The sequence below is a fragment of the Hyperolius riggenbachi genome, chromosome 7 (assembly GCF_040937935.1).
Source record: "Hyperolius riggenbachi isolate aHypRig1 chromosome 7, aHypRig1.pri, whole genome shotgun sequence".
In the NCBI taxonomy this organism is placed as follows: domain Eukaryota; kingdom Metazoa; phylum Chordata; class Amphibia; order Anura; family Hyperoliidae; genus Hyperolius; species Hyperolius riggenbachi.
This window is the reverse complement of record NC_090652.1, coordinates 13,270,208-13,296,815: the sequence shown is the minus strand read 5'-3', so window position 1 is coordinate 13,296,815 and position 26,608 is coordinate 13,270,208. Positions and strand designations below refer to the sequence as shown.

Sequence of the window (26,608 nt, the reverse complement as noted above, 5' to 3'; positions counted from 1 at the left end):
CCTGGTTCGAATCCCAGCCAGGGCACTATCTGCAAAGAGTTTGTATGTTCTCTCCGTGTCTGCGTGGGTTTCCTCCGGGCACTCCGGTTTCCTCCCACATTCCAAAAAAAACATACGGATAAGTTAATTGGCTCCCCCTAAAAATTGGCCCTAGACTACAGTACTTACACTACATAATATAGACATATGGCAATGGTAGGGATTTGATTGTGAGCTAGGGACAGTTAGTGACGATATATATATATATATATATATATATATATATATATATATATATATATATATATATACACTGTACAGCGCTGCGTAATATGTCAGCGCTACATAAATACTAAATAAATATATATATATATATATATATATATATATATATATATATATATATATATATATAGTGTGTGTGTCCCCTCCCCCTCGGTGTTATAATCCACAAGCAGCATCTCTTCAAATCACCCCAAACACCCCACAATCCTCTCTCACCTTCCCCCCGTGCTCTGCCATGGACGCCGCCATCTTGCAGACCTCATGACTCATCATAGAGACGCTGCGGCTGGAGGAAGGGAAGCGCTGCTCTCTGTAGCCCTCTGCTGGCTGCGCCTTGACATACGGCAGCGCTGCAGTCTGTCGCTCTCTGCTGGCTGCAGCTGGCGCTGCTTTCTGTGAGCCTCTGACTGTAGACGGAGATACGGCAGCGCTGTTCTCTGTCGCCCTCTGCTGGCTGCAGCTGGGATCACAGCGATGCACTGGTGATTTTTCCAGCCAGTAAAATCCTTTGTGGAGTTCATACCTCAAAAACTATCCCCGTTTTGGTGTCGAACACCAGCTTCTTTTTGTCTCTCGTTCACCAGCGATACAATTTGGTGAATGATTGTTTATGAACAATTATTTGTATGAACGATTGGAAATGATTGCTTGAGACCACTTAGTTTACACTTAACCACTTGCCGACCACACACTCATACCGTGCGGCGGCAAAGTGGTAGCTGGATGACCAGCGACGCAGTTCTGCGTCGCCAGGTGCCTCCCTAATTAATCAGGAAAGGCCGCTCGCGCGAGCGGCCGTTTCCTGTTAGATCACGGAGCGGGTCTCTGATTGCGGCTCGCAGACTAAATGTAAACGTAGGAGGCGTATGTCTCCTTTGTTTACATTGTACGGCGCTGCTGCGCAGCAGCGCCGTAAGGCAGATCGGCGATCCCCGGCCAATCAGAGGCCGGGGATCGTCGCCATGTGACAGGGGACGTCCTGTCACAGGCTGCACAGGACGGATAGCGTCCTGTGCAGCCCCGATCACCGGGGATGAGCAGGTAGGAGAGGGAGAAGCGGAATTTCGCCGCGGAGGGGGCTTTGAGGTGCCCCCCCCCGCAACAATACAGCCAGCAGGAGCGATCAGACCCCCCCTGCACATCATCCCCATAGGGGGGAGAAAAGGGGGGCGATCTGATAGCTCTGCGTGTAACCTGATCTGTGCTGGGGGCTGCAGACCCCACCCAGCACAGATCATAAAAAACAGCGCTGGTCCTTAAGGGGGGGTAAAGGGTGGGTCCTCAAGTGGTTAAGGTTGCCATACACTGGTCGCTCTGCCATCAGATCGACCAACAGATAAATCCCTCTCTGATCGAATCTGATCAGAGAGGGATCGTATGGCTGCCTTTACTGCAAACAGATTGTGAAGCTGCCGCTAACTGCCCCCACCCCCCCCCCCCCCCCCCCATACATTACCCGATCCGGCCGGCGCGAGTCCCCCAATCTCCGCTGTCTTCTTCTCCGCTCTGGGCTCCAGCTTCACTTTACTTCCTGTCCGGGGAAGTTTAAACAGTAAAGGGCGCTCCACTGTTTAAACTTCCTGTCGGGACAGGAAAAAGTGAAGCCTGCCGGAGCCCAGCAGAAGAGCAGCGGTGACAGCGGGGACACGCGACGGCCGGAGCAGGTAATGTATCACTGTTAGCGTCTGTTGTTGGACATTCGAACGCCGCTATCGACGCACTCCTGACCCGCAGGCGATCGAGCGAAATCTTCCGCGCGGACAGATCGACGGGAACGATCAATTTTGGACGGAAATCGATTGGTCGGCTTTTGCGCAACGATTTCACAGCAGATTCCATCAGTGATCGAATCTGCTGTATATCGGCGGGAAATAGTATAAGTGTATGGGCCCCTTTAATCAGTTGCTCTCAGTTATAACTGAAAGGACAACTGATTTTCAAAGTAATGCCCATGTTTTCCTATGGCAGCTTTCACACTTACCAGTTGCGTACCAACTGATTAAAGGGGTTCTCCGGGACCTATAAAAAAGCTAAAACTGGCACTTACCTGGGGCTTCTATCGGCCCCACCGCCAGTAATCTGCTAATTATTCATCTAACTAGACTAAGGGCTGCCGCAGTTCTAGTCGTCTAGTTAGACGAATAATTAGCAGATTGCCGGCAGAGGGGAACGGGGCATCGGAGGAGGACGGCGCAGGACATTACAGCCGCAGGGGGCCTATAGAAGCCCCAGGTAAGTGTCACTGTTAGCTTTTTCTATAGGTACCAGAGAACCCCTTTAAGTGTAAACAGGGCCTAACCAACAAAAATCTATTAATGAAATCGATATGATTTTCGAATCGATCCCATCAATCTTATCAGATTGGTTAGGAAATATTTGTCGGTCAGTGGTCCCAAACCTTTATTTTCGACTGTTCATACGAATATTTGTTCATAAATGATCGTTCACCAAATTAGTCAACCTAACCCTACTCTCACACAGAACCCAACCTCTACCTATGTCTAACCCTGAAAGGGACCCTGAGCAAAAAAGAAAGTCTGGATCTACCTGGGGCTTCCTCCAGCCCCCCGTAGCCTGCGAGGTCCCCCGGTGTCCTCCTGGTCCCTTCAGTGGTCCCGCTGGCGGCTCCGGTAATCCGACGACTTTGGCTGAAGTCGCACATCAGCACGCCGGTCGCCATAAGCATTCAGCGCATGCGTGGTCCAGTCTTCAGAGAACCGAGCATGCGCTACCGGTGTGATGCCATGCCGGGGGCTCGCATGCGCAACTTCAGCCAAAGTCACCGGACTACCGGAGCAGCCAGTGGGACCACGGAAGGAACCAGGAGGACGCCGGGGGACCTCACAGGCTACAAGGTTCTGGATGAAGCCCCACGTAACTCAAGATTTCCTTTTTTATTGCACTGCTTAGGGTCCCTTCAACCCCCCTGGTGGTGTCCGACCTTTAACTCCGCCCCCCATGTCACCTAACCCTTAACCTCCCCACCCTGCTGCAAAGTGGCAATTTTTGCCAATGTCAGCTAACTTGGGCGCACAGCGGCAACGAGTGTTCCTGCTATGCAAATTGCGGCTTTGCATAGTGGGCGCTCCAAGTTTCCGTACATTGCAGCGCATTGCAGCATTTACTAAGAGTGCCTATAGTGGCTCCCTTCTTTCCACAGCACCTTTTTTCCTGCTTTGCAACAAAGATCAGGATAGTTATTATTATTTTGTATTTATATAGCGCCAACTAGAGTTGGGCCGAACGGTTCGCCTGCGAACGGTTCCATGCGAACTTCAGTGGTTCGCGTTCGCGTCCCGCAGGCGAACCTTTGCGGAAGTTCGGTTCGCCCCATAATGCACATGGAGGGTCAACTTTGACCCTCTACATCACAGTCAGCAGGCCCAGTGTAGCCAATTAGGCTACACTAGCCCCTGGAGCCCCACCCCCCCTTATATAAGGCAGGCAGCGGCGGCCATTACGGTCACTCGTGTGCTGCCTGCGTTAGTGAGAGTAGGGCGAGCTGCTGCAGACTGTCTCTCAGGGAAAGATTAGTTAGGCTTAACTTGTTCCTGTCTGGCTGCATACCTGTTCTGTGAACCCACCACTGCATACCTGTGCTGTGAACCCACCACTGCATACCTGTGCTGTGAACCCACCACTGCATACCTGTGCTGTGAACCCACCACTGCATACCTGTGCTGTGAACCCGCCACTGCATACCTGTTCAGTGAACCCGCCACTGCATACCTGTTCAGTGAACCCGCCACTGCATACCTGTTCAGTGAACCCGCCACTGCATACCTGTTCTGTGAACCCACCACTGCATACCTGTTCAGTGAACCCACCACTGCATACCTGTGCTGTGAACCCACCACTGCATACCTGTGCTGTGAACCCACCACTGCATACCTGTGCTGTGAACCCACCACTGCATACCTGTGCTGTGAACCCACCACTGCATACCTGTGCTGTGAACCCACCACTGCATACCTGTTCAGTGAACCCACCACTGCATACCTGTTCTGTGAACCCACCACTGCATACCTGTGCTGTGAACCCACCACTGCATACCTGTTCAGTGAACCTGCCACTGCATACCTGTTCTGTGAACCCGCCACTGTATACCTGTTCTGTTCAGTGACCCCGCCACTGCATACCTGTTCTGTTCAGTGGACCCGCCACTGTATACCTGTTCAGTGAACCCACCACTGCATACCTGTGCTGTGAACCCACCACTGCATACCTGTTCTGTGAACCCACCACTGCATACCTGTTCAGTGAACCCACCACTGCATACCTGTTGTGTTAAGTGAACCCGCCACTACATACCTGTTCTGTTCAGTGGACCCGCCCCTGTATACCTGTTTAGTGACCCCGCCACTGCATACCTGTTCTGTTCAGTGAACCCGCCACTGTATACCTGTTCAGTGAACCCGCCACTGCATACCTGTGCTGTGAACCCACCACTGCATACCTGTTCAGTGAACCTGCCACTGCATACCTGTTCTGTGAACCCACCACTGTATACCATTTCTGTTCAGTGACCCCGCCACTGCATACCTGTTCTGTTCAGTGGACCCGCCACTGTATACCTGTTCAGTGAACCCACCACTGCATACCTGTGCTGTGAACCCACCACTGCATACCTGTTCAGTGAACCCGCCACTGCATACCTGTTGTGTTCAGTGAACCCGCCACTGCATACCTGTTGTGTTCAGTGGACCCGCCACTGTATACCTGTTTAGTGACCCCGCCACTGCATACCTGTTCTGTTCAGTGGACCCGCCACTGTATACCTGTTCAGTGAACCCACCACTGCATACCTGTGCTGTGAACCCACCACTGCATACCTGTTCTGTGAACCCACCACTGCATACCTGTTCAGTGAACCCACCACTGCATACCTGTTGTGTTAAGTGAACCCGCCACTACATACCTGTTCTGTTCAGTGGACCCGCCACTGTATACCTGTTTAGTGATCCCGCCACTGCATACCTGTTCTGTTCAGTGAACCCGCCACTGCATACCTGTTGTGTTCAGTGAACCCGCCACTGTATACCTGTTCAGTGAACCCGCCACTGCATACCTGTTCTGTTCAGTGGACCCGCCACTGTATACCTGTTTAGTGAACCCGCCACTGCATACCTGTTGTGTTCAGTGAACCTGCCACTGCATACCTGTTCTGTGAACCCGCCACTGTATACCTGTTCTGTTCAGTGAACCCACCGCATCAGTGCGCATACCTGTGCAGTTAAGTGAACCCACCTACCTACGTGAGTGCACGCAGTGTGATATACCACTCCGTGCATACCCGATATGGACAAAACAGGTAGAGGAAGAGGTAGTGCCAGAGCCAGAGGAAGGCCACCCGGCAGGTCTGCGCGAGGTCGTGTAAATGTAATTTCGTGTGGACCTGGCCCACAGTACAGTGCTCGGAAGAAGGCACGTCCCATCACGTCCCAAGATTGTCAGGACATGGTTGAGTATTTAGCGACACAGAACACCTCATCTTGCTCAGCCACCAGCGCTACTACTAGCACCACTTCCGCTGCATTTGACACTTCGCAAGAATTATTTAGTGGTGAAATCACTGATGCACAGCCATTGTTGTTACAGCCAGATGGATTTTCACCAGCTCATATGTCTGCGGTACGCGGCAACACTATGGATGTAACGTGTAAGGAGGATGAAGGACCTACTGATGGTGCATGTTTGGATTTTTCTGAGTCAAGCGAAGCTGGGCAGGATGACTACGATGATGACGATGATAGGGATCCTCTGTATGTTCCCAATAGAGGAGATGAAGAGGGGGACAGTTCAGAGGGGGAGTCAGAGAGTAGTAGGAGGAGAGAAGTTGCTGAAAGAAGCTGGGGCAGCTCTTCGTCAGAAACAGCTGGTGGCAGAGTCCGGCACCATGTATCGCCACCTATGTACAGCCAGCCAACTTGCCCTTCAGCATCAGCTGCTGAGGTCCCCATAGTGCCCACATCCCAGGGTGGCTCAGCGGTGTGGAAATTTTTTAATGTATGTGCCTCAGATCGGACCAAAGCCATCTGTTCGCTCTGCCAACAAAAATTGAGCCGTGGAAAGGCCAACACTCACGTAGGGACAAGTGCCTTACGAAGGCACCTGGAGAAAAGGCACAAACAGCAATGGGATGGCCACCTGAGCAAAAGCAGCAGCAGCACACAAAAGCAAAGCCACCCTCCTTCTCCTCTTCTTCCTCCATCTGCTTCTACCGCTTTCTCCCTTCCACCTTCACAGGCACCCTCCTCCACTCCGCCTCTGCCCTTGAGCGGTTCCTGCTCCTCTGCCCACAGCAGCAGTCAGGTGTCCGTGAAGGAAATGTTTGAGCGGAAGAAGCCAATTTCGGCCAGTCACCCCCTTGCCCGGCGTCTGACAGCTGGCGTGGCGGAACTGTTAGCTCGGCAGCTGTTACCATACCGGCTGGTGGACTCTGAGGCCTTCCGTAAATTTGTGGCCATCGGAACACCGCAGTGGAAGATGCCAGGCCGCACTTATTTTTCGAGAAAGGCCATACCCCAACTGCACCGTGAAGTTGAGAGGCAAGTGGTGTCATCTCTTGCGAAGAGCGTTGGGTCAAGGGTACACCTGACCACGGATGCCTGGTCTGCCAAGCACGGGCAGGGCCGCTACATTACGTACACAGCCCATTGGGTGAACCTGGTGGTGAACGATGGCAAGCAGGGCGCAGCGGACCAAATTGTGACACCTCCACGGCTTGCAGGCAGGCCTCCTGCCACCTCCTCTCCTCCTGCTACATGCTCTTCGCTGTCCTCCTCCTCCTTGGCTGAGTGGCAGTTCTCCTCTCCAGCTACACAGCCCCAGCTCCGCAGGGCCTATGCTGCATGCCAGGTAAGACGGTGTCACGCCATCTTAGACATGTCTTGTCTCAAAGCGGAGAGTCACACTGGAGCAGCTCTCCTGGCTGCTCTTAAGAAACAGGTGGATGAGTGGCTGACCCCGCACCACCTGGAGATAGGCAACGTGGTGTGCGACAACGGCAGCAATCTGCTTGCCGCTTTGCATATGGGGAAGCTGACACACATACCCTGCATGGCACATGTCATGAATCTAGTGGTTCAAAGATTTGTGGCAAAGTACCCTGGCTTAGCGAATGTCCTGAAGCAGGCCAGGAAGTTCTGTGGGCATTTGAGGCCATGTCACACAGCCATGGCACGCTTTGCGGAAATTCAGCGCAAAAACAACATGCCGGTGAGACGCCTCATTTGCGATAGCCCGACTCGCTGGAACTCGACCCTGCTCATGTTCTCCCGCCTGCTAGAACAGAAGAAAGCCGTGACCCACTACCTCTACAACTACAGTAGAATGAAACAGTCTGGGAAGATGGGGATGTTCTGGCCCGACAACTGGACACTGATGAAAAATGCATGCAGGCTCATGCGGCCGTTTGAGGAGGTGACCAACCTGGTGAGCCGCAGTGAGGGCACCATCAGCGACTTAACTCCCTACGCTTACTTCTTGGAGCGTGCTGTGCGTAGAGTGGCGGATGAAGCTGTGAATGAGCGTGACCAGGAACCGTTACGGCAGGAACAGGCATGGGACCAATTTTCATCAGACCCAGCTGTTTCCTCAACACCTGCGGCAGCACAGAGGGGGGAGGAGGAGGAAAAGAGCAGTCGTGTGCAGAAGACGAGTCAGACTCAGAGGATGATGAGCAAGGTGTTTCTTTGGGGGAGGAGGAGGAGGAGGAGGAGGGGACAGCGGCAGGAGAACAACCGCAGCAGGCGTCGCAAGGGGCTTGTGCTGCTCAACCTTCTCGTGGTATTGTTCGCGGCTGGGGGGAGGAGGTTGACTTACCTGACGTCACTGAGGAAGAGCAAGAGGAGATGGAGGGTACTGGATCCGACTTTGTCTTTTATGCTGTCCTGCCTGTTGAGGGACCCCCGTATAAAAAACCTCAAGGGGAATGAGCTGTACTGGGCGGCTACACTACTAGACCCTCGGTACAGGCACAAAGTGGCGGACCTGTTACCAACTCACCGGAAGGTGGAAAGGATGCAGCACATGCAGAACCAGCTGTCAACTATGCTTTACAATGCCTTTAAGGGTGATGTGACAGCACAACGCCAGCAAGGTACCACTGCCACTAATCCTCCTCCCGTGTACACGCAGTCAAAGACAGGACGCTCCAGCGATCTCATGGTGATGTCGGACATGTGGACGTTCTTTAGTCCAACGCCTCGCCGTAGCCCTTCCGGATCCACCCTCCAACGCATGGAACGGCAGGTAGCCGACTACCTGGCCTTAAGTGTGGATGTAGACACTGCTGTGAACAGCGATGAGGAACCCTTGAACTACTGGGTGCGCAGGCTTGACCTGTGGCCAGAGCTGTCCCAATTTGCCATCCAACTTCTCTCCTGCCCTGCCGCAAGCGTCAGAAAGGACCTTCAGCGCAGCTGGAGGCATTGTCACAGAGAAGAGAAGTCGCCTAAGTCACAAAAGTGTTAAGTACCTCACCTTTATCAAAATGAACGAGGCATGGATCCCGGAGGGCTGCTGCCCGCCCCAAGACTAAGTCAGTCCCCGCACACACAGCATCTCTGCCTGCACGCCGTGTGACTGGCTGCCTGGCCTGCCCCAAGAAGACTAAGTCACTCCCAGTCCCTCCACACAGCATGTCTGCCTGCAGGCCGCTTGACTACCTTCTCCGCCACCACCAACAGGGTCCGGGACTCCAGGCGGATTGCTGAATTTTTTAGGCCGCTGCTAGCAGCGGCCGCTGTAATAATTTTTCTGGTGCGTGTACATGACTGCCTAATTTTTCTGGCTGCACTGCGGGCAGCTGCAACAACAAAAGAAAAGGCATGTACATGCACCCATTCCCCTTCGTGATCATTACCTTGCCGTGGTGAAGGGGCTTGCGTATCACAATGAAGCAATGACCGGCGCCTAGATGAGTGTCTCGGGGGGCACACAAAAGATAATAAGGTCGTTGCTTCATTGTGGTCAGACCAAATTTGATCAGCTGGACAGTCACTGTTCTGTCATTCAGCTACATCAGCCAGGCGACCATATGGGCTGTAAAGCCACCAAAACCTGCACTCTCGCCATGGTGCGCACCAGTCCAGCACGGCCGTCACTACACAAACAGCTGTTTGCGGGGCGTTACACGGTGAGTTTGGTGTGTCAGTGTGAAGCAGTACCTTAATTACACTACCTGATTGATGTATACACATGCAAGATGTTTTAAAGCACTTTAGGCCTGTCATTTAGCATTCAATGTGATTTCTGCCCTTAAAACGCTGCTTTGCGTCAAATCCAGATTTTTCCCGGGGACTTTTGGCATGTATCCCACTCCGCCATGCCCCCCTCCAGGTGTTAGACCCCTTGAAACATCTTTTCCATCACTTTTGTGGCCAGCATAATTATTTTTTTTTTTTCAAAGTTCGCATCCCCATTGAAGTCTATTGCGGTTCGCGAACTTTAACGCGAACCGAACCTTCCGCGGAAGTTCACGAACCAGGTTCGCGAACCTAAAATCGGAGGTTCGGCCCAACTCTAGCGCCAACATCTTCCGCAGCACTGTGCCGAGTATATTGTCTTGTCACTAACTCAACTGTCCCTCCGAGGAGCTCACAGCCTAATCCCTACTATAGTCCTATGTCTATGTATGTATTGTGTAGTGTAGGTATTGTAGTCTAGGGCCAATTTTAGGGGGAAGCCAATTCACTTATCTATGTTTTTGGAATGTGGGAGGAAACCAGAGTGCCTGGGGAAAACCCACGCGGACACAGGGAGAACATACAAACTCCTTGCAGATGTTGCCCTGGCTGAGTTAGAGCCATCATCCTCCCAGTAGTAACATGTGGCTGTAAAAGCTAGACTATAAATAAGACCATGAGTAGAAAAATTGGTGCTTTTGAACCGTGGGTGTGGAGAAAGCTACTGAGAGTTCCCTGGACTGCCAGAAGATGAAACCGGTCAATACTTACAGGAATAAGGCCAGAGAGCCCACTAGAAGGGCTGATACTACTAAAACTCAAATATTTTGGTCACATAATGAGATGACTTAAGTCTTTGGAAAAATCTTTGATGCTTGGAAAAATAGAAGGTAATAGAAGAGGATGACAGAGGCTATGATAGACAGGATATGTGAAGCTATGAACATGCCTTTGCAACAGCTGATTGACAGACACATTTATAGTGCATTTCACTTGTGAAGAGATGTACAGTATGTATGTATTTCACATTTTACCATTTTTCACAATAGTCGTCCTATAAACACTTCCGACAAAAGGAATTCTACAGAGAAGACACCAGACACCGGCAGCAGAGGCTTAGTTAATTGTTTTTATTCTTGTTAAACAATACATTTTTTGTGTTCCGCAGAAAGGATAACATTTCTCCTTTCCCTCCATGTTTTTTTTTTCTCATTTTTTATTTTTAGTTTTTTGTATCTAAAACCGATCCAACAATTTCGTATAATAAATAATTTAAAGATATACTTTTAGGCAAATAGATTTTAAAGGTAAATACGGTTTTACAAATGCAAAATAAACAAACAAACAAAAAAAAAACCTTTAGATAAAATGAAAACAGCTTCAGAAAAAAAGGTACCTATTATCACTATTACACAGTAGAAAAATAAATTAAAAAAACAAAACAAAAAGGATTACTTAATCGGGAGCGTATATATATATATATATATATATATATATATATATATATATATATATATATATATATATATATATATATATATATATATATATATATATATATATATAGTGTGTGTGTTTTAATGGGAGTAGATATATACACTTATAGTATATATATTTATATGTATACATACATAGAGCAAAAATAAAAAGCAGACCACACCCTTGTCAAAATTAAGATTAAACATTAAATTGAAATGATGGACTGGTTAGGTGGTGTCAGGAATACCTGTTACGTTTCTGCCATGGAGGAGGCCATTTTGCCGTGTAAAAATACTGTAACTCAAAACTGTCCATTTACGGAGGTGTCATTTAAAGGATGGGTGGGGGATATCTATGGGGGTGCAAGTACATTGTGAGAAGGGATGAGCTTCAGACTACGCATTTCGAAGCTTTACACCTGAGGGCCGCAGCTGAAGTGTTAACTCACCCTTATCGCTGCCTCTGGCTGTTGAGTCCCACATCACTCCGATACTTCCTCCTTAGTTCTTTGAAAAAGGAAGTATCTGAATAATGGAATGCGACGCGGAGCGCAACGGTGAGCAGCTGAAAAGGGAGCGTTAACCCCTTTGCTGCAGCCCGCAGCTGTAAAGCTTCCATTTAGTATGAAACTTGTAGCAATGCTCATCCCTATTAGAGAACTACTTCTTGTACATGTGCAAGGCATATCAGCTTCTAGGTATTAGGAAAGGGGTGGAGGCTGTTGTACAGATGCTAGCCTAGCCTCCGGGATAGCGACACGTTGGTGCTATGCGGGGGGAGGGGTTTGGTAGGAGGTGGGCCATTGGAGCAGCACAGGAGGATTATGACAGTGTGGGCGGGGTGTAAGCAAGAAGAATGCCCTCGGGACACCGCTCGCCGACGTGCCAAGGGCCACTATATACATACATCTCAACAGAGGCGGTCACCTCAGCCCTGTTTTATCTTTTGCGTGTACGCAACTTAAATGTGCCCACTCTAACGGTTCAATTTTCAGCAAAGTATCGGCCGAGCGATCAGATAAATGTGAGCGGATTGGCAGAAGGTAAACCTCGATGTCCCAAATAGATTCTAATAGTGATTGCTCAATGACAATTTAGTCAATAGTAAAACCGGCATAGGATAGGGGATTGGTTCTTTGATGGTGAAATAATAGACATTTTATTTGCGATTGCATCTATCTCTTTGCTGAAAATTGTACCATGGGTGTGAACTGTTCATAGACTTTCATTCGTACCACGTTAGTGCGCAAAACGGCGTCCGTTACAACGCCACGTTAGTGTGGAACTCTTTTAAAGTAGCAAACATTTTGTCATTATTTCTTGATGTATATATTTTTCATACACATGAAAGAATAATTTCATGTTAACATCATCCGTTTACAATGAAACAAATCCTACCTCTATGTAAGTATATATTTGGAGCTGCCATATTCACACGACAAAGTCAGGATCAATAGTACCTTAAGGGGGACCTGAACTCTTGCATAGGACAGAAGGAAAACAGAGAGAAATGCAGTTCAGCTCATCTTTGACTTATCACAACTGTAATTTGATCTCTCAGCTGTGTCAGCTGCCTGCCTGCAGAGCAGCTAGCTTGTAAAACACTAGAGGTTAACCCTTTGTCTGTCTCCATGAAAAGCAGGAAGTAGATACTGCAGCTTTATTGCAGGATGTGTAGGTTTCCTCCACAGTCTACGCATACTCTACCAGCACACATGGTCAATGTTCCCTCACTGACAAGAGGTGCCACATCTGCCGTTTCCAAGGGAGGGCGCCGTAAGGAGGGGAACAATGCGCCAAAGCCCAGACTATCCGGCATGCCTGATCTTTGTTGACACATCAGGGCAGATGGGTAACTGCTAGATTCTTGGCATACACCTGCCACCTCTGCAGATTAAAATTTGAAGCCGAGAAGAAATAAAAAATGACACCCAACTCAAACTTTCTGCAGCCCGGCTCATTAGTGGGCGTGGCCTATGTGGGGTTTTGATGCATGTCTTATGCTCCTGTGTACTGCACTGCTAACATAGAGGGAACAAGACATTGAGCTACATCCACTTAAAGTGGATCCGAGATAAACTTTTACTCATTTCACAATTGTGTTCCTTTCATATAGTTTATAGGGCGTTCCTCAAGCCAAATACTGTTTTTTTTGTTTTAATACTCTTAGGGCTCTTTTCCACTAGTGCGGTGTGCGTCTCGCAGACGCACGCCGGCACTGAGCGGGTGGGCGGGATCGCAGCGAATCCCATGAGCCGTGCCATGGACGGCTATGGGATTCGCAGCCTCCGCCGCGAATTCTGCGGGGGGTTCCGGCCGAATTGCTCCCGCAAGCGATTCCGCCGCGGTGCCGTCATCCCCAATGTTTCCCCGTGCGATTCATGTGTGGGGAAACTGCGGAATTGCAGCGGAAACGGGCCCTTAATTCCCTATAAACTAAACAAGCCTCGCCCACAGCTCCTTTTGTGCCTTGGCACTGTAGCAAGGGCTTATGGGAGCTCACTAGCCAGAGATTTCAGAGGCAGAGGGGAGGGAGGAGGAGAGGGGAGTGAATTTACACACAGGCAAGCTGATAGCATCTCCAGCCCTCAGCCTGTGACAATGTGACAAACAGAACATGGCTGCTCTCATTGTATCACAGGAAGAAATAATCATAAACTGTTGAAGATATATAGACAAGCTACTTGTTATAGTTAGTTTTTCATCTCAGATCAGCTTTAAGGTTTCTTTTGCCCATAATATTTCGTGCCTGGCCGTTTCAGGTGACCGTTTAGGAAAGATAGCTGTATATACATTCTACTCGGCTCACTGCCCTTGTGACCCTGCACAATGAACCACTAATGGATCTAGAGGAGACCATTCACATCCTAGCGTTCCGCACAAGACGATCATGAACGATTGTTTCAGGTGAGGACAGTCTAATGTGTATATCTTGCTTTATTTCTCTATTTTTTGTTGTGTTTTTAAAGCGGACCTGAACTCAGAATGTCCTCTCTGCTCTCAAAGATATACAACTGCATAGTAACCTTCAAACAGAAAAAAATTCTTTGTTACAGCCGATACAAATGCTAAAATAATTCTGCAGTGTTCCTACTTCCTGATTCATGGAAGCAGACATATTGTAACAGCCTGTTCTTTCAAATGAGCTTCTCTGCCATCTCTGCCGCGGCAGTCATGTGACACAGGGGAGAGATCAAATTACAACTTGTGATTAGTCAGAGATGAGGGGGAATTAGACAGGCTAAACTCTCTAAATACATACAGAGTGCATTTCTCTGTGTTTTCCTTTCGTCCTGTACAGCTCCACTTTAAAGACAACTCCAGATGAGTCAGGGGAAAAAAATGCTGGAAACCTGGGCACAGCCAGCGCCGCGGTGTTCACATTACGGCTATAGCGGTACTCAGTAATTTGAGTGCCGTCAAACGACAGAGCCCAAATTACCATAACCTTGCAATTTTTTCGGCCAGCTGAATTTGGTCTTACACCAGATTCAATGGCGGCCTGGAGGGGGAAAAGTAATTAAAAGCCGCCGGGACTTCTGCAGGAGCAGGGCGAGCCCTTTATCGGCGTTACCCTACGCCAAATATTCCTGACACCTAAATTACATGTATGCAACTCCAGATACCTATCATCACAGCCTGGCCTTTAGATTTCTAGTTTGGCGAGGGTGTGGGGGGAGGAGAGTACCGTGCGGAAAGTTTAGTACCTGGTTACTGAAACTTATATGTCAAAATCTTATTCCAATGTACAAATCAATAACAATAATAAATCTACAGTGCCCCCTGGAGGTAAGAGGAGGTTAAGCAGCCTGTAGCACCTGTGGATAGTGCCAATCCATATCGTACTAAAAAAATGTACCATAACATCTTCATAAAAGGAATTACAGCAAAATACCTTGAAATAATCAGAATCCACTAATATTTAATGTACCGTTAACTAAAAGTTGCCATCGAGTAACAATCTTCAAAAATCTTACCAAAAACGTAAAGGCAGCTAAATCGCTTGTTTATGGGGATCGGAGAATCCCAAGAACGCGGGATAGTCAAATGGAAACTGAGATGGTGACCACCAACTCTTATCTAATGTTTATGGACTTTGAGGGGATCTATCAAGGTTCTCGACATTTGCCAATGTGACACTGTCAAAATGGCCACCACAGCTTATAAGACTAGTTCAAGCAGGTTTCTGCTCTAGTCGTTAAGGGGAGAGACAGGTCATTCTCCGGACATCCTCCAGTGGTCAGTAAAGGAAGCCATACTTCACTCGATGTATGGGCAGATCCACCATGAGAGAGCCCTCTCTCATCGAATCTAAACAGAGAGGGATCTGTTGCCTGCCCATACAGCGCAGACCAACTTCCAGAAATCATCCTAGCGCCTCCACCACCTGCCTCACCGCCCCCCAAGTGTCAATGTGTCCCCCCCAGGAGCCCGTGCTCAGTAAAGTCTCAACTGTCCGCCCGCACAACTCCTAGCCTTCTCTAGTGTTTGGCATTACCGGAAGTACCTGTACAACGTGGCACCAGTTGCTTGTGGCAATGGCAGACGTGAGCCTGGTGCCCCGTGGTACAGGTGCTTGTGGTGACGGCAGACATGAGCCTGGTGCCCCGTGGTACAGGTGCGTATAGTGATGTCACACATGTGCCTGGTGCCCCGTGGTAAGGGTGCTTGTGGTGACGACAGACACCGAAGGAGGCCGGGAGCCGTGCCATGTGCCCATGAGCGGGCAGGGGAGAGAGGGACACTTACACTTGGGGACACCAGTTGGGGGCCCATCGGTCGTCACAACATCAAACGCTGTTACTGCCATGCACCTGACCAAGCACTTGTGACTGAGCATGTATGATCTATCCTTTCAAGCCAGAAATCGATCAAAATATCAATTTGGCAACCAACTGATACAATTATCAAATTGGAGGGTACAGGCAATCTCTTTCATTAAACTCTGCTCCTCCCTCTCCCGCTGCCCACAAACCAGTAACAACACTGTAGAAGTTAACAAGCCACCCATCAGTTAGTGTGAAGTAGGAACCAGCAGCGCGGAGCCGTAAGCAAAGGACATTAGGCCCTTCCACTTTAGTGTGGGGCAGAGAATGGATGGTTTACCAAATACAGACAGGCACTTGTGATAACTAAAAATCAACTACATGTACACTTTGGATCATGGTCGTCCAAAATGATTGTTTGGGGAAAATTTGGGTGACTGTTCTAGGACAATCAGTGTACATGTGCCACTGGGCTGGAAAGGGCCAAAGGCCTGTTCTGTTAGGAGGAGGGGACAGGATTGGAAACTCAGCACTGTGCTCCGAGAGGCTTCAATAGAAGTTTCTGCAATAACAGAGGTCTATTTTAGGTGGTCCAGCATGACGGACCACCAATGGACTTTTCAACCACACAGAGGACGCCTGATACACACACTAAATCTCCTACTAAGACGATAAAAGCTCGTACACATGTCCAAAAAATCTGCCCAACTATCTTCTAAACTTGGTCTGTTGGAAGATAATTGGGCGTGTGTGCGTCTGGCAACAACCAGAGGAATAACTAATAACAGGTGGTTTGCCAGATACATCCTGTAGATCAACCTGCACAACTATTGTGCAGATTGGCCACGTGTGTACAAGTCTTTTGAACTGTTGTTTTTGAATGCGGACATGTGCACTTCGTTGTTTAGCTTACGCGCATAGTATTTAAGTGAGTTGGTTGTGTAGTTGGTTGGCGTGTGTGTCTCTACTTGTTCTGTAAACAACTTGTTGGTCATGTTTTGAGGTTGGTTGTGCATTATGTAGGATGTGTGTGTGAGTTTTAACAGAGGATCATTTTGGCCAAAGCAGACCTTAGTGTGAACAAAATTTGTGATCTCACTTCTAAAGCTACGAACACATGCTAGGATAATTATGGCCAAAGCCAAGGTTCAGGACCATTTAGGCCAAGGATCTAACAAGTGTACAAGTGCCCCCCAGGTGCTACAGATTTCATCTCTCGGGCAGAAGTACAAAAGAATTTCTACTGTTCCACCAGGAGATAACCAGAACCAGTAGTATCTGCAGCTTGCTTGCCAATTTCACAAACACTAATGCTAAGCTGAGCCAAGCATTTGTTTCTGAGACTAATATGCCCTAAAAGGTGGTCAGACTGGGTCCAGCATGTATGGTCTTCCCCATTTAACTCAATAGATAACCAATGCTGTACAGCTGTCGAAAACCACAACAGGTTATCCTTTAAGCGTAGCGAGCAGGGTCATAACTACAAAATGTGATGCTTTCCCCCAAACATTCAAGCTCTTAGTATTTAAGAGTGACTCGTGGTGACCCTCATGGCCTGGAGGACCATCTGCCAGGGTCACATAAGTGTGGTCAACATGTTCCCTCCTAGAACAACATGGCCACCATGACTCTCCACTCATAAAATGTGTGGCCACCACACTACTTGTTATTGAGTAGGGGCACCTGCATTGGAGAAAGGGGTTGAGTAGTTTGGGCTCCCCACAGCCTGGGCCCCTCTGGGGATGCAAGGACTGCTTTCCCAGTAAACAAGTCTCTGGTCGTGAGATAATAAAGAATTTACATAGTGTTAAAAAACGTATCGCGTGTTTCGGCTAAAGATTTCATCGTAAGCAAACGGAACCCCAAAAGATGGCTGTCAAGAGCTAAGCCTTTCCCACCAGGCAAAACAGCCAGTATCTACACAAGGTACCAAGGAAAAGACATTTACAAAATGTAACATCACAAGTGTTTATCACTGTATCCAATTCCCAAACGAGCAAAAAGGAGGAACATTTCCAATCAATAGTTGAGGTTATCTCAAAATAACATTCACATCAGGTTTTTTGCTTGTTATATCATTCATGGTCACATCTCACTAGGAAGCTCCATGTTCTATCAAGGTTATGTTTTATTAGGAAGCTCCATGTTCCATCATGGTTATATTTTTTTTTAGAGAGGTGTTTGTTCCATCATGGTAATTTTATAAGGACTCCCCATGTTCGGTCATGTTTGTTTTATAAAGACACACCATGTTCCATCATAGTTACAGTAGAGTCCCAGTTATCTAGAACTCAACCAAAACAAATCGCCAGCAGTACTCACAGCGGTGAAGGACAACTTCTTGGACTTTTTGTAGGCTTTGCTGTGCTTAAACACTGGGTTCCATGGCTCTCCCAAGGTTAATATACTTTCAATTACTGCATTTTAACATTTAATAGAGTTCATGGTATGTATATAGAGTGGGGTATAGTACTGTATAGTACTATTTTTCAGGGCTGTGGAGTCGGAGTTGGAGTCGGAGTCGAGGAGTCGGAGTCAAGGCAATTTTGGGCACTCGGAGTTGAAGTTGGAGTCGGAGTCGTGGTTTCAGAAACTGAGGAGTCGGAGTCGGAAAATTTTTGTACCGACTCCACAGCCCTGCTATTTTTATCATCGAGTCTCAAGGAACCAGAAAGCCCACTTACCCAGCATCAGAGACTCTACTCAGTCTACTGTACATTTTATCAGAGAGCTCTATGTTCTATTCTGGTTAGGGTTTATTAGGGAACTCCCTGTTCCATCATGGTTAGGTTTTATCAGTTTTATGTAGTGTCATTTGACTGGTCACTCATTAGGAATGATATGTGTAGTCAGGCCCGGATTTACCTCAGAGGAGCCTATAGGCACAGATGTCCTGGCACCTTAGACTCCGCCCTCCATGAGCCTACAAACCCCCACCGAACTGCACTGCAAGTGTGCTGGTTGGTCCTTCTCCCTTACTTCCCTTGCCCGTCATACAGGTGCCTAGAGATATCTAGTGGTGCCCCAAGTATAAGTTAGCTAGATGAACCTCAGTATTAAGTACCTAGAGGTGCCCCTGGCTGACTGAAGATCTTGTCAGTGAAATGGCGAGTGAGAAAATTTTCATTTACACTCATCAGGACTCTGCATAGGGAAGGAGGAACTGAGGTGCTCAGGGAGGCAAGTGAGCCCACTTACTATCAACAGGTGCCTGTAGGCACATGCCTACAGTGCCTTATGGTAAATCCAGCCCTAAGTGTAGTTTATACTTTGCCCATTTGTTCCTTTCTAATTTGCAGTCCATGAGCCAACTTGCGCTCCCTGAAAAGTAAAACCAAAATTTAAACTTCAGGGGATTTCGGATTTCCATACACTGTCATGAAGAACAAATGTTGTCCGTAAAGGTTAGCGTGCTGTGGCTAATCTTTCAGAGCAGACAGGAAACTCTGAGTTTAGTCCCACTTTTAACTAATCGATTTTAAATTGGAGAGTGACTTCATTCTTACAATTGGGGCACTATTAGTGTGTGTTTGGCTACATTGGAGCTCCGTTCACACAATGACGGAGCGGTGGCGTATCTGTATCAAAATACGATTTACTACGCCGACGTGTTGCTGCAATGTCCATCGTGCCAGGACGTAGGTGCATACCGGTCTATGCCATGAAGGCCAACGGTTCGGTCTTTCTGAAGAGTATTGTGTGAACCTGGACATGGTGAAGATGGACATGTGTAAACGGACCCATTATAAAAAACATGGGTCTGCAGTTTTCTCCCAGGATCTTTTAACCGGGTTTCCCACCCGGCTATTTTTTGTGAGCACCCCAGTTATCAGCTCACCTAGTCATCTGCCACCAATGCTGCCCTGCATTCTCCCATTGCACCCCACCTGGCTACTTTTTCATGCCAACCAGCTGGGGAAAAAAATCTGCGGAGAACACTGGTGTGTTCTGCATGTCTATTTGTCTTCTGCCATCTGCTATGGTGAAAGAACGCTTAATGTGTACAGAGCCAATTTACTGGCTGTGCCGCCTCCATCCCAAGATAGTGAGCGGTTGGGGGTGGGAAGCGGAGTCTCAAGCGGGCGGAAGGATAAGCGGATCTCCGCCTTCGCTGTGACGTAAATCAGTACCACGCGAGCCATTGTCGTACATTATTTTAAAAAAATCACCCATTTGGATTTGCAGCCAGCTAGGAAGACCTGTGAGCTCAGACAAACCGCAACTCAGAGGCAGCAATAGGCAAACTGCCCCACCCAACAGTTGTGCTGTCAGCGAGGCCATGTGTCAGATTCTGCTGTCTCTGTCGGTAAAATAAAAGGTTATACATTTCAAATGACTCTCCCCCCCCGTGTCAGATGGGCAGCCCCATCTAAAACAATCCCAACCCCCCCATTAGGGGATAATGAGGAGGGGTTGTACTCAAAGCCGAGGTAGGGGTGTGGCTGCCAAAGTCAGCTGACAGATCGCAAGTCACATGACTGCACTGCAGAAGATTACAAATGAAGGTGTGTGCAGAATAGGCGTTAATCAGTGGTACGTACTGTAATGGATTAATGGTAGGGTGAGCAGGCAGGGAAGGTTGGGGGGATTTGTAGGTGGAGAAAGGGTTTTTTAGCACATACATATTAATTCTGGGCCTTCTCACATACAAGGAACTAAGTGAAAGAAAAATAAATCAATGCATTGCAAAGTGAAAAGTTAAAAAATAAAAGAGAGATGAAGAAATGATTGATATTTGCCATGTAATTCGTTCATGTTGTTTGATCCACCGTGAGCCTGCGGGATGTCATCTTTACTGCTGTCAGACATAAAAAAAAAAAAAAAAAAAAAAAAGACAGCACCAACTGCCCTTTTCTATGAACACACCCTATAACAATGTGATAGGCTAAAAAGTGTGTGTGCGCGCACAGGGGGAGATTCTGCTTGCTTGGCAGTTGAAAACAGCCGTGATCTCCCACAATGCATCAGGATTCACAGACAGGAAACTGTCAGGGCCGTGGCAATGACATCACACTGAGGGAGGGGTTTTGTCACAACATCAGCCTCACCTGGTGATCTATTCAGGAAAAGCTACATTTCCAGTGGGAAAGGGGGTGTCAGCTCCTGATTGGGATAAGTCCACTCCTGGGTTAAAGTTTCTCTTTGTATCATTCTTTTACAGACTGCACAATAGCACTTTGCTTGTGGCAGCAGGGGGTGTAGTGTACCGTATAGTGGATCTGGAATGAAACGTCAGTGTAAACTGTAGTGTGTGCGTGTATATATTGTCACTGAGCTGTAGTGTATTTCATGCTCCTTGTAGAGGCGACTGCAGCGGCCCAGTGAGTCCAGATACCTCTGGCCGGGCCAAGTTAGTGCGTCAAAATTCAAAAAACAAAAACCATATCAGTACCAAGGAAGGCAAGCTGCGAAAAAACAGCAAGATAAGAAATATTACACTACCCCCCCCCTCCCCCCCATCTATACAAAGGAATACTGGTTGTTTACAGCTCGAGCCCGAGAAGCAGCGTTGGCGTCGTTGGAGTCCTCCGAGGTAGCGCCCCCTGGCTGCAGCTGCTGCAGGCGGATCGCGGCTTCTTCCTGGTCCTCTGCAGGCGACAGGCCCTCCTCGGTCTGAGGGACGGGGGGCTCTGGCGGGGGGCGGCTGATGATGGAATCCTCCGGAGGAGAGGTGCTTAGTGGGTACCAGGGCGGCTGGGCGTTGCCCTCTGCACTGTGATGCCGCGACAGAGGGTGTGGGGGCAGCGGGGGAGGGTTACGGCTGCTGGCTGCCTCTGCAAACAAAAAAAAAAGGGGGGGGGGGGAGAAAAAGAAAGATTGACATCAGTCCCCGTTTTGCCTCCAAATATACTCAGTCTTACCTGTACAAATATCTCAAAACACAACAGCACAAGAACTAGGAATAACAAAACTGCAGTAAAAACGTACCCTCTGCTTCAAAAGAAATGCCACGAAATAAAGTCTAAGTACAGAAGCCTGTTTTTTAAAAAAAATTACAGCAGACCTGAACTCTTGCACAGCACACAATAAAAAGTCTTCATTCCCCATATAGTTGCTGAAGAAACTCACTGCTCTGTGTTTGTTTAGACATATCAACCTGGCTAATTAGTCCTCATGAGCAGCTGTGAATAGACTGCTGGAGAGCTCCACCTAGGCAGCATTCCATACAGTAAGGCCTCTTTTCCACGAACTGTTGAGCTGTGTGCTCAGCAAGCAGTTGCCAGGCAGCTGCGAGCGGTTACCAGGCAGCTGCGAGCGGTTACCAGGCAGCTGCGAGCGGTTACCAGGCAGCTGCGAGCGGTTACCAGGCAGCAGCGAGCGGTTGTGAGAGTTTGAGAGGCATTTCACTGCCTGTAAACAGTTCGTGGAAAAGAGGCCTAATGCTACGTACACACATGCGACAACGATCGTTTGTTGAGAACGACGAACAAACTTTTAATTGATGAAAGAACGACCTAAGTAAAGTTAGTTTTAAAAGGTGTGTAACGATCTGATCGTTAGAACGAACGTTACATCACGTAAAGCAACTATTCCGCCTGCGCATAAAAATGAGAAGTTTTACGGAGAAATTGTGAAATGCGCATGTCAAGCCTAGTACGAACGACCGTTTCCAACGATGTACTACTTTTGCAAACGATCGTCGTTGGTTAAAATCCGCCGAGACAGAACTTTCTTTTGTAGCGATTTGGCTCATTCGTCGTTTGCCTTAATAGTCGGTGGTTCGTTTTTTGTAACGATCGTCGTTGGTAAAGATCGGGGAACGATCGTTAAAAACGACTATAGTCGCATGTGTTACGCACCTTAAGTCTGCTGCCTGCAAAAGTGAAACCAAGCAAAACTCCACGTTATTTCAGGATTTCCATAAATTTTAATGAAGAATTGTTTTCCCATAAAAGTACCATGCTCTGACTAATCTTTTAGAGCAGAGAGGAAGTTCTGAGTTATCCTCCTGAGCGTTACGCCGCTCAGGAGGTTTTGCAGAATAGAGTCCCCCAGTATAAATATAACCGATTCCATGCCTGTAAAAGCTTTAGCTAGCACTAGGCTAGCTAGTACAGGTTGCCGGCCCGACCCCCGATCGCTGCTGATCCCCCCGCTAATACATTACCCAGCCTAGATCCATCGATCGGCGCAGCCTCCCCGAACAGCTCCGGCCTTCACTATGGGGAGGCTCTCACATGACGTCGCTGATGTCATGCGCAAACCCGATCCTCCCATCGAAAGACCGGAGCTGTGTGGGGAGGCAGCACAAATCACTGGATCTAGGCTGGGTAATGCATTAGCGGGGGCATCAGCAGCGATCGGGGGGGGGGGGGGGTGGCAACCTGTACTAGTTAGCCTAGTGCTAGCTTAAGCTTTTACAGGTATGAAATCTGCTAAATTTATACTGGGGGAATCCTGGGGCCAGCAAGCGGTATGCCCGACACAGTGTTGGGTGGGAATACCGCTAAGGAGGTTAAGTTCCACTTTAAGTACTTTGAAATGGCTTTCACTTTTCTGCCTTATGTGTTTAAAAAGGGAAATGAGAAACACAAAGTTTCTGACCAACAACATGAATGGAGAAGAGGAGAGAGGCTTCTGTTTGCTATGTAGACGAAGAAGGATCCTTAAAGTGCACCAGAGATGGTACACTAGCCTTCCTGTATACTAACCCCAGGCTTCCTCCAGCCCCATAAGCAGCGCTGAGTCCCTTGCCGTACTCCTTAGCCCCTTCGTTCTGGCCAGTAATCCAGTCAGTCGCTGCCAGTCGAGGTCTTCTGCGCATGCGCGGCTCGACCGGGCGCGTGCCTCCGCTGTATTCACCTCCCCTAGAAACCTTCTGCGCCTGTGAGAACTTGCCCATGGCGGGGACAGCAGGGGACGGGAGCGCGACGAGGGGTGTGCACGCTGCTGAGCGCAGAAGCCCCCGACTGCCCAGATTACAGGAATGGAGGGGCTGAGGAGGATGGCGAGCGACTCAGCACTGCTCATGGCGCTGGAGGGAGCCTTGGGTAAGTATAAATAAGCGCTTGTGAACCATCTCTGGTTCACTTTAAAGTAAAACCGAGGCGGTACTCCTACTTGGAGCGTTCCTGCAGGCCTTCCCAGCTGCCATTGGGCAGCTCTGCCTCTCCATGGCTACTCCCCCACCTCCCTGCATGCTGCTCTATGTGAGACACACAGAGCAGCTCTTCCAGCAAAACTTAACTAAAGGACTGCAGGCCACAGAAGCATTGGAGAGCGGAGAAGATATCGGCTACCTGATCCGGCCAGCCCCCCGGATCAGGTCGCATTGTTTTTTGTTTTGGGGTTTGTTTTTTCATTTAAATCCCCATCCTGGGTTCTCTTTAAAGTGAGTCTGAAGTGAAATAAAAAAAAAAAGATACTCACCTAGGGAGAGGGAAGACTCTGGGTCCTATAGAGCCTTCCTGTTCTTCCTACGGTTCCATCATTCTAGCACTCTGTCTCCCATTAGCAGTCTCCGAGCAATGGGTAGGAGACTGCTCTCTTCCACCACGGAAGTCTTCAGAAGCCCGAGTGAATGTACCCATTCTTGCACATTCGTAGTATGGAGCCGCTTGTCAGGAGCAGTCGGGTTCCTGAAGACTTCCGAAAGCCTCCTGCGGTGGGGGATTAGAACAGGGGAGCCAGCGTTGGCTCTGTGCGAGTAATGGGAAGGCTCTATAGAACCCAGAGCCTTCCCTCTCCTTAAAGAGAACCCGAGGTGGGTTCTAAGAATGATATCCGCACACAGAGGCTGGGTCTGCCTATACTGCCCAGCCTCTGTTGCTATACAGATCCCCCCTAAGCCCCCCCCTGCGCTCTGCTATCCCCCATAAATCACAGCTACGCTGTCGACACGCAGCGGGCTGTGTTTACCTATGTAGTGTCACTCTCGCCGCACCCCCGCCTCCTGCATAGCTCCGGTCCCCGCCTGCGTCCCTTCCCTCCCCAATGATTGGAGAGAAGGGACGCGGGCGGGGCCGGCGCTATGGAGGAGGCGGGGGAGTGGCAGACTGACCCTTCACATGTAAACAGCCGGCTGGTGACTCGCTGCATGCCGCCAGCTTGGCGATTGATTAATGGGGGACAGCAGAGCGCAGGGGGGAGACTGGGGGAAACCGTATAGCAACAGAGGCTGGGCAGTATAGGCAGATCCAGCCTTTGTATGCTAATTGGATTCTTAGATCCCACCTCGGGTTCTCTTTAAGTGTCAGGATTCCTTTAAAGGTAATCTGATGTGAAAATTATAATTATTTGTATGTGTTCTCCTGCTCGACCGTTTTACCGCTGTATTCCAAAGTCAATTCTCTTATCTTCCGCTCGTTTTTCTTATCTTTTTCCATTCACTGCTATCACAAATCGAGCGGCGAAACGATCGGGCAGGAGATCGGACATGTCGGAAATGATCTATCGAGCCATCTAAATAGCTCAGAATCAAGCCGTGTATTCCCAGCATAAGGGAAAGAACATTATGCTGGGCATAGACTGTTCGTTTCCTCCTCATCAATCGAACCGCTGATGGCTCGATTGATAATTTCCGACGTGTCCGATACCCCGCCGGATCGATTCTGTGCTCAATCCCCGCGGGCGGACAATGGGAAGAAAACGAGCGGAAGATAAGGAGCGCCCGCGGGGACGAGCGAGTATCGATCCGGGCACACACGGGGACGCGGCGGGAGTCGATCTGGCAGCTAATCGAGCCGCAGAAACGACCCGTCTATGCCCAGCATAAGGAGCAGAGACCTAGGTCTAATATTGATTCCAGTACAGGAAGAGTTAAGAAACTCCAATTTTTATCTATGCAAAAGAGCCATGGATGAGCTCTGTCTTCTGAAGCTTATTATCTCAAGTGTCTGTCATTGTTTTTTTTTTTCTGCAGGGAAACTGCAAAGTTCACTGGCCTGCTCTGTAAAATCATTTAGAATGCTGAGTAGTGTGTAAACTGCAAATATTACAGAATGGTGCCATGTTATAAAAAAAAAACACTATAGAACTGAAAATAAAAATATGAGAGTATTTTCTTTGCTACTAATGTTCTAGTAATTATCCGTACTACACAACCAATTCATTATATCAACATTTTTTTTTCCGCTTCAGTGTCACTTTAAAGGGAACCTAAACAGAGGGATATGGATGTTTCTTATTAAACAATACCAGTTGCCTGGCAGCCCTGCTGATCTTTTTGGCTGCAGTAGTGGCTGAATCACACACCTGAAACAAGCATGCAGCTAATCCAGCCTGACTTCAGTCAGAGCACCTGATCTGCATGCTTGTTCAGGGGCTGTGGCTGAAAGTATTAGAGACACAGGATCAGCAGGAGAGTCAGGCAACCGGTATTATTTTTTAAAGGAAAAAGCCATATCGTTCTCAGTTTAGGTTCCCTTTAAAGTGGACCTGAACTCTTGCACAGGACAAAAGGAATAACAGAGAGAAATGCCCCCTGTGTGTATTTAGAGAGTTTAGCCTGTCTAATTCACTCTCATCTGTGACTAATCACTAGTATAATTTGATCTCTCAGCTGTGTCCGTTCAGGAATCTTGGCAAACCTCGGCAGACACAGCTAATAATAATAATACACACATAAGCCAGGTATTAACAGTATATTGGAGATTAAGAGGAGCGTACGAGACACTAATTTACATATACAGACACAGCTAATATGTAAACACAGGATGTTAACCCTATGCCTGCTTCTATTAAAGCAGGAAGTAGACACAAAGCATCTTTATTGCAGGATTTGTATCAGCTTTAACAATGAAATGTTTAAAGCGGACCTGAACTCAGAACTTCCTCTTTGCTGTAAAAGATAAGCCACAGCATAATAACCTATAAAGAAAAACATTTCTTAGTTACAGCTGATACAAATCCTGCAAAAAATCTGCAGTGTGTCTACTTCCTGCTTTCATAAAAGCAGACATGGGGTTAACAT

General features: G+C 48.4%; 2 protein-coding genes across 5 annotated transcripts in view; both read right to left on the bottom strand.

Moving 5' to 3' along the window:
* Positions 1-538, bottom strand: part of MTO1 (mitochondrial tRNA translation optimization 1) — a 49,923-nt gene extending 49,385 nt beyond the window's left edge. The window contains exon 1 of the mRNA XM_068246463.1: positions 481-538. Coding sequence (XP_068102564.1) covers positions 481-537 — 57 coding nt within the window. The 5' untranslated portion in view covers position 538. The remainder of the gene's footprint in view (positions 1-480) is intronic.
* A 20,617-nt stretch (positions 539-21,155) lies between these two features.
* The window catches only part of SH2B1 (SH2B adaptor protein 1), a 57,917-nt gene continuing 52,464 nt past the window's right edge, over positions 21,156-26,608 (bottom strand). For 3 of the 4 annotated variants that reach the window (XM_068243600.1, XM_068243602.1, XM_068243601.1), the window contains exon 9: positions 21,156-21,470. In XM_068243600.1, coding sequence (XP_068099701.1) covers positions 21,157-21,470 — 314 coding nt within the window. In that variant the 3' untranslated portion in view covers position 21,156. The remainder of the gene's footprint in view (positions 21,471-26,608) is intronic. The other variant, XM_068243604.1, reaches the window with a different exon arrangement.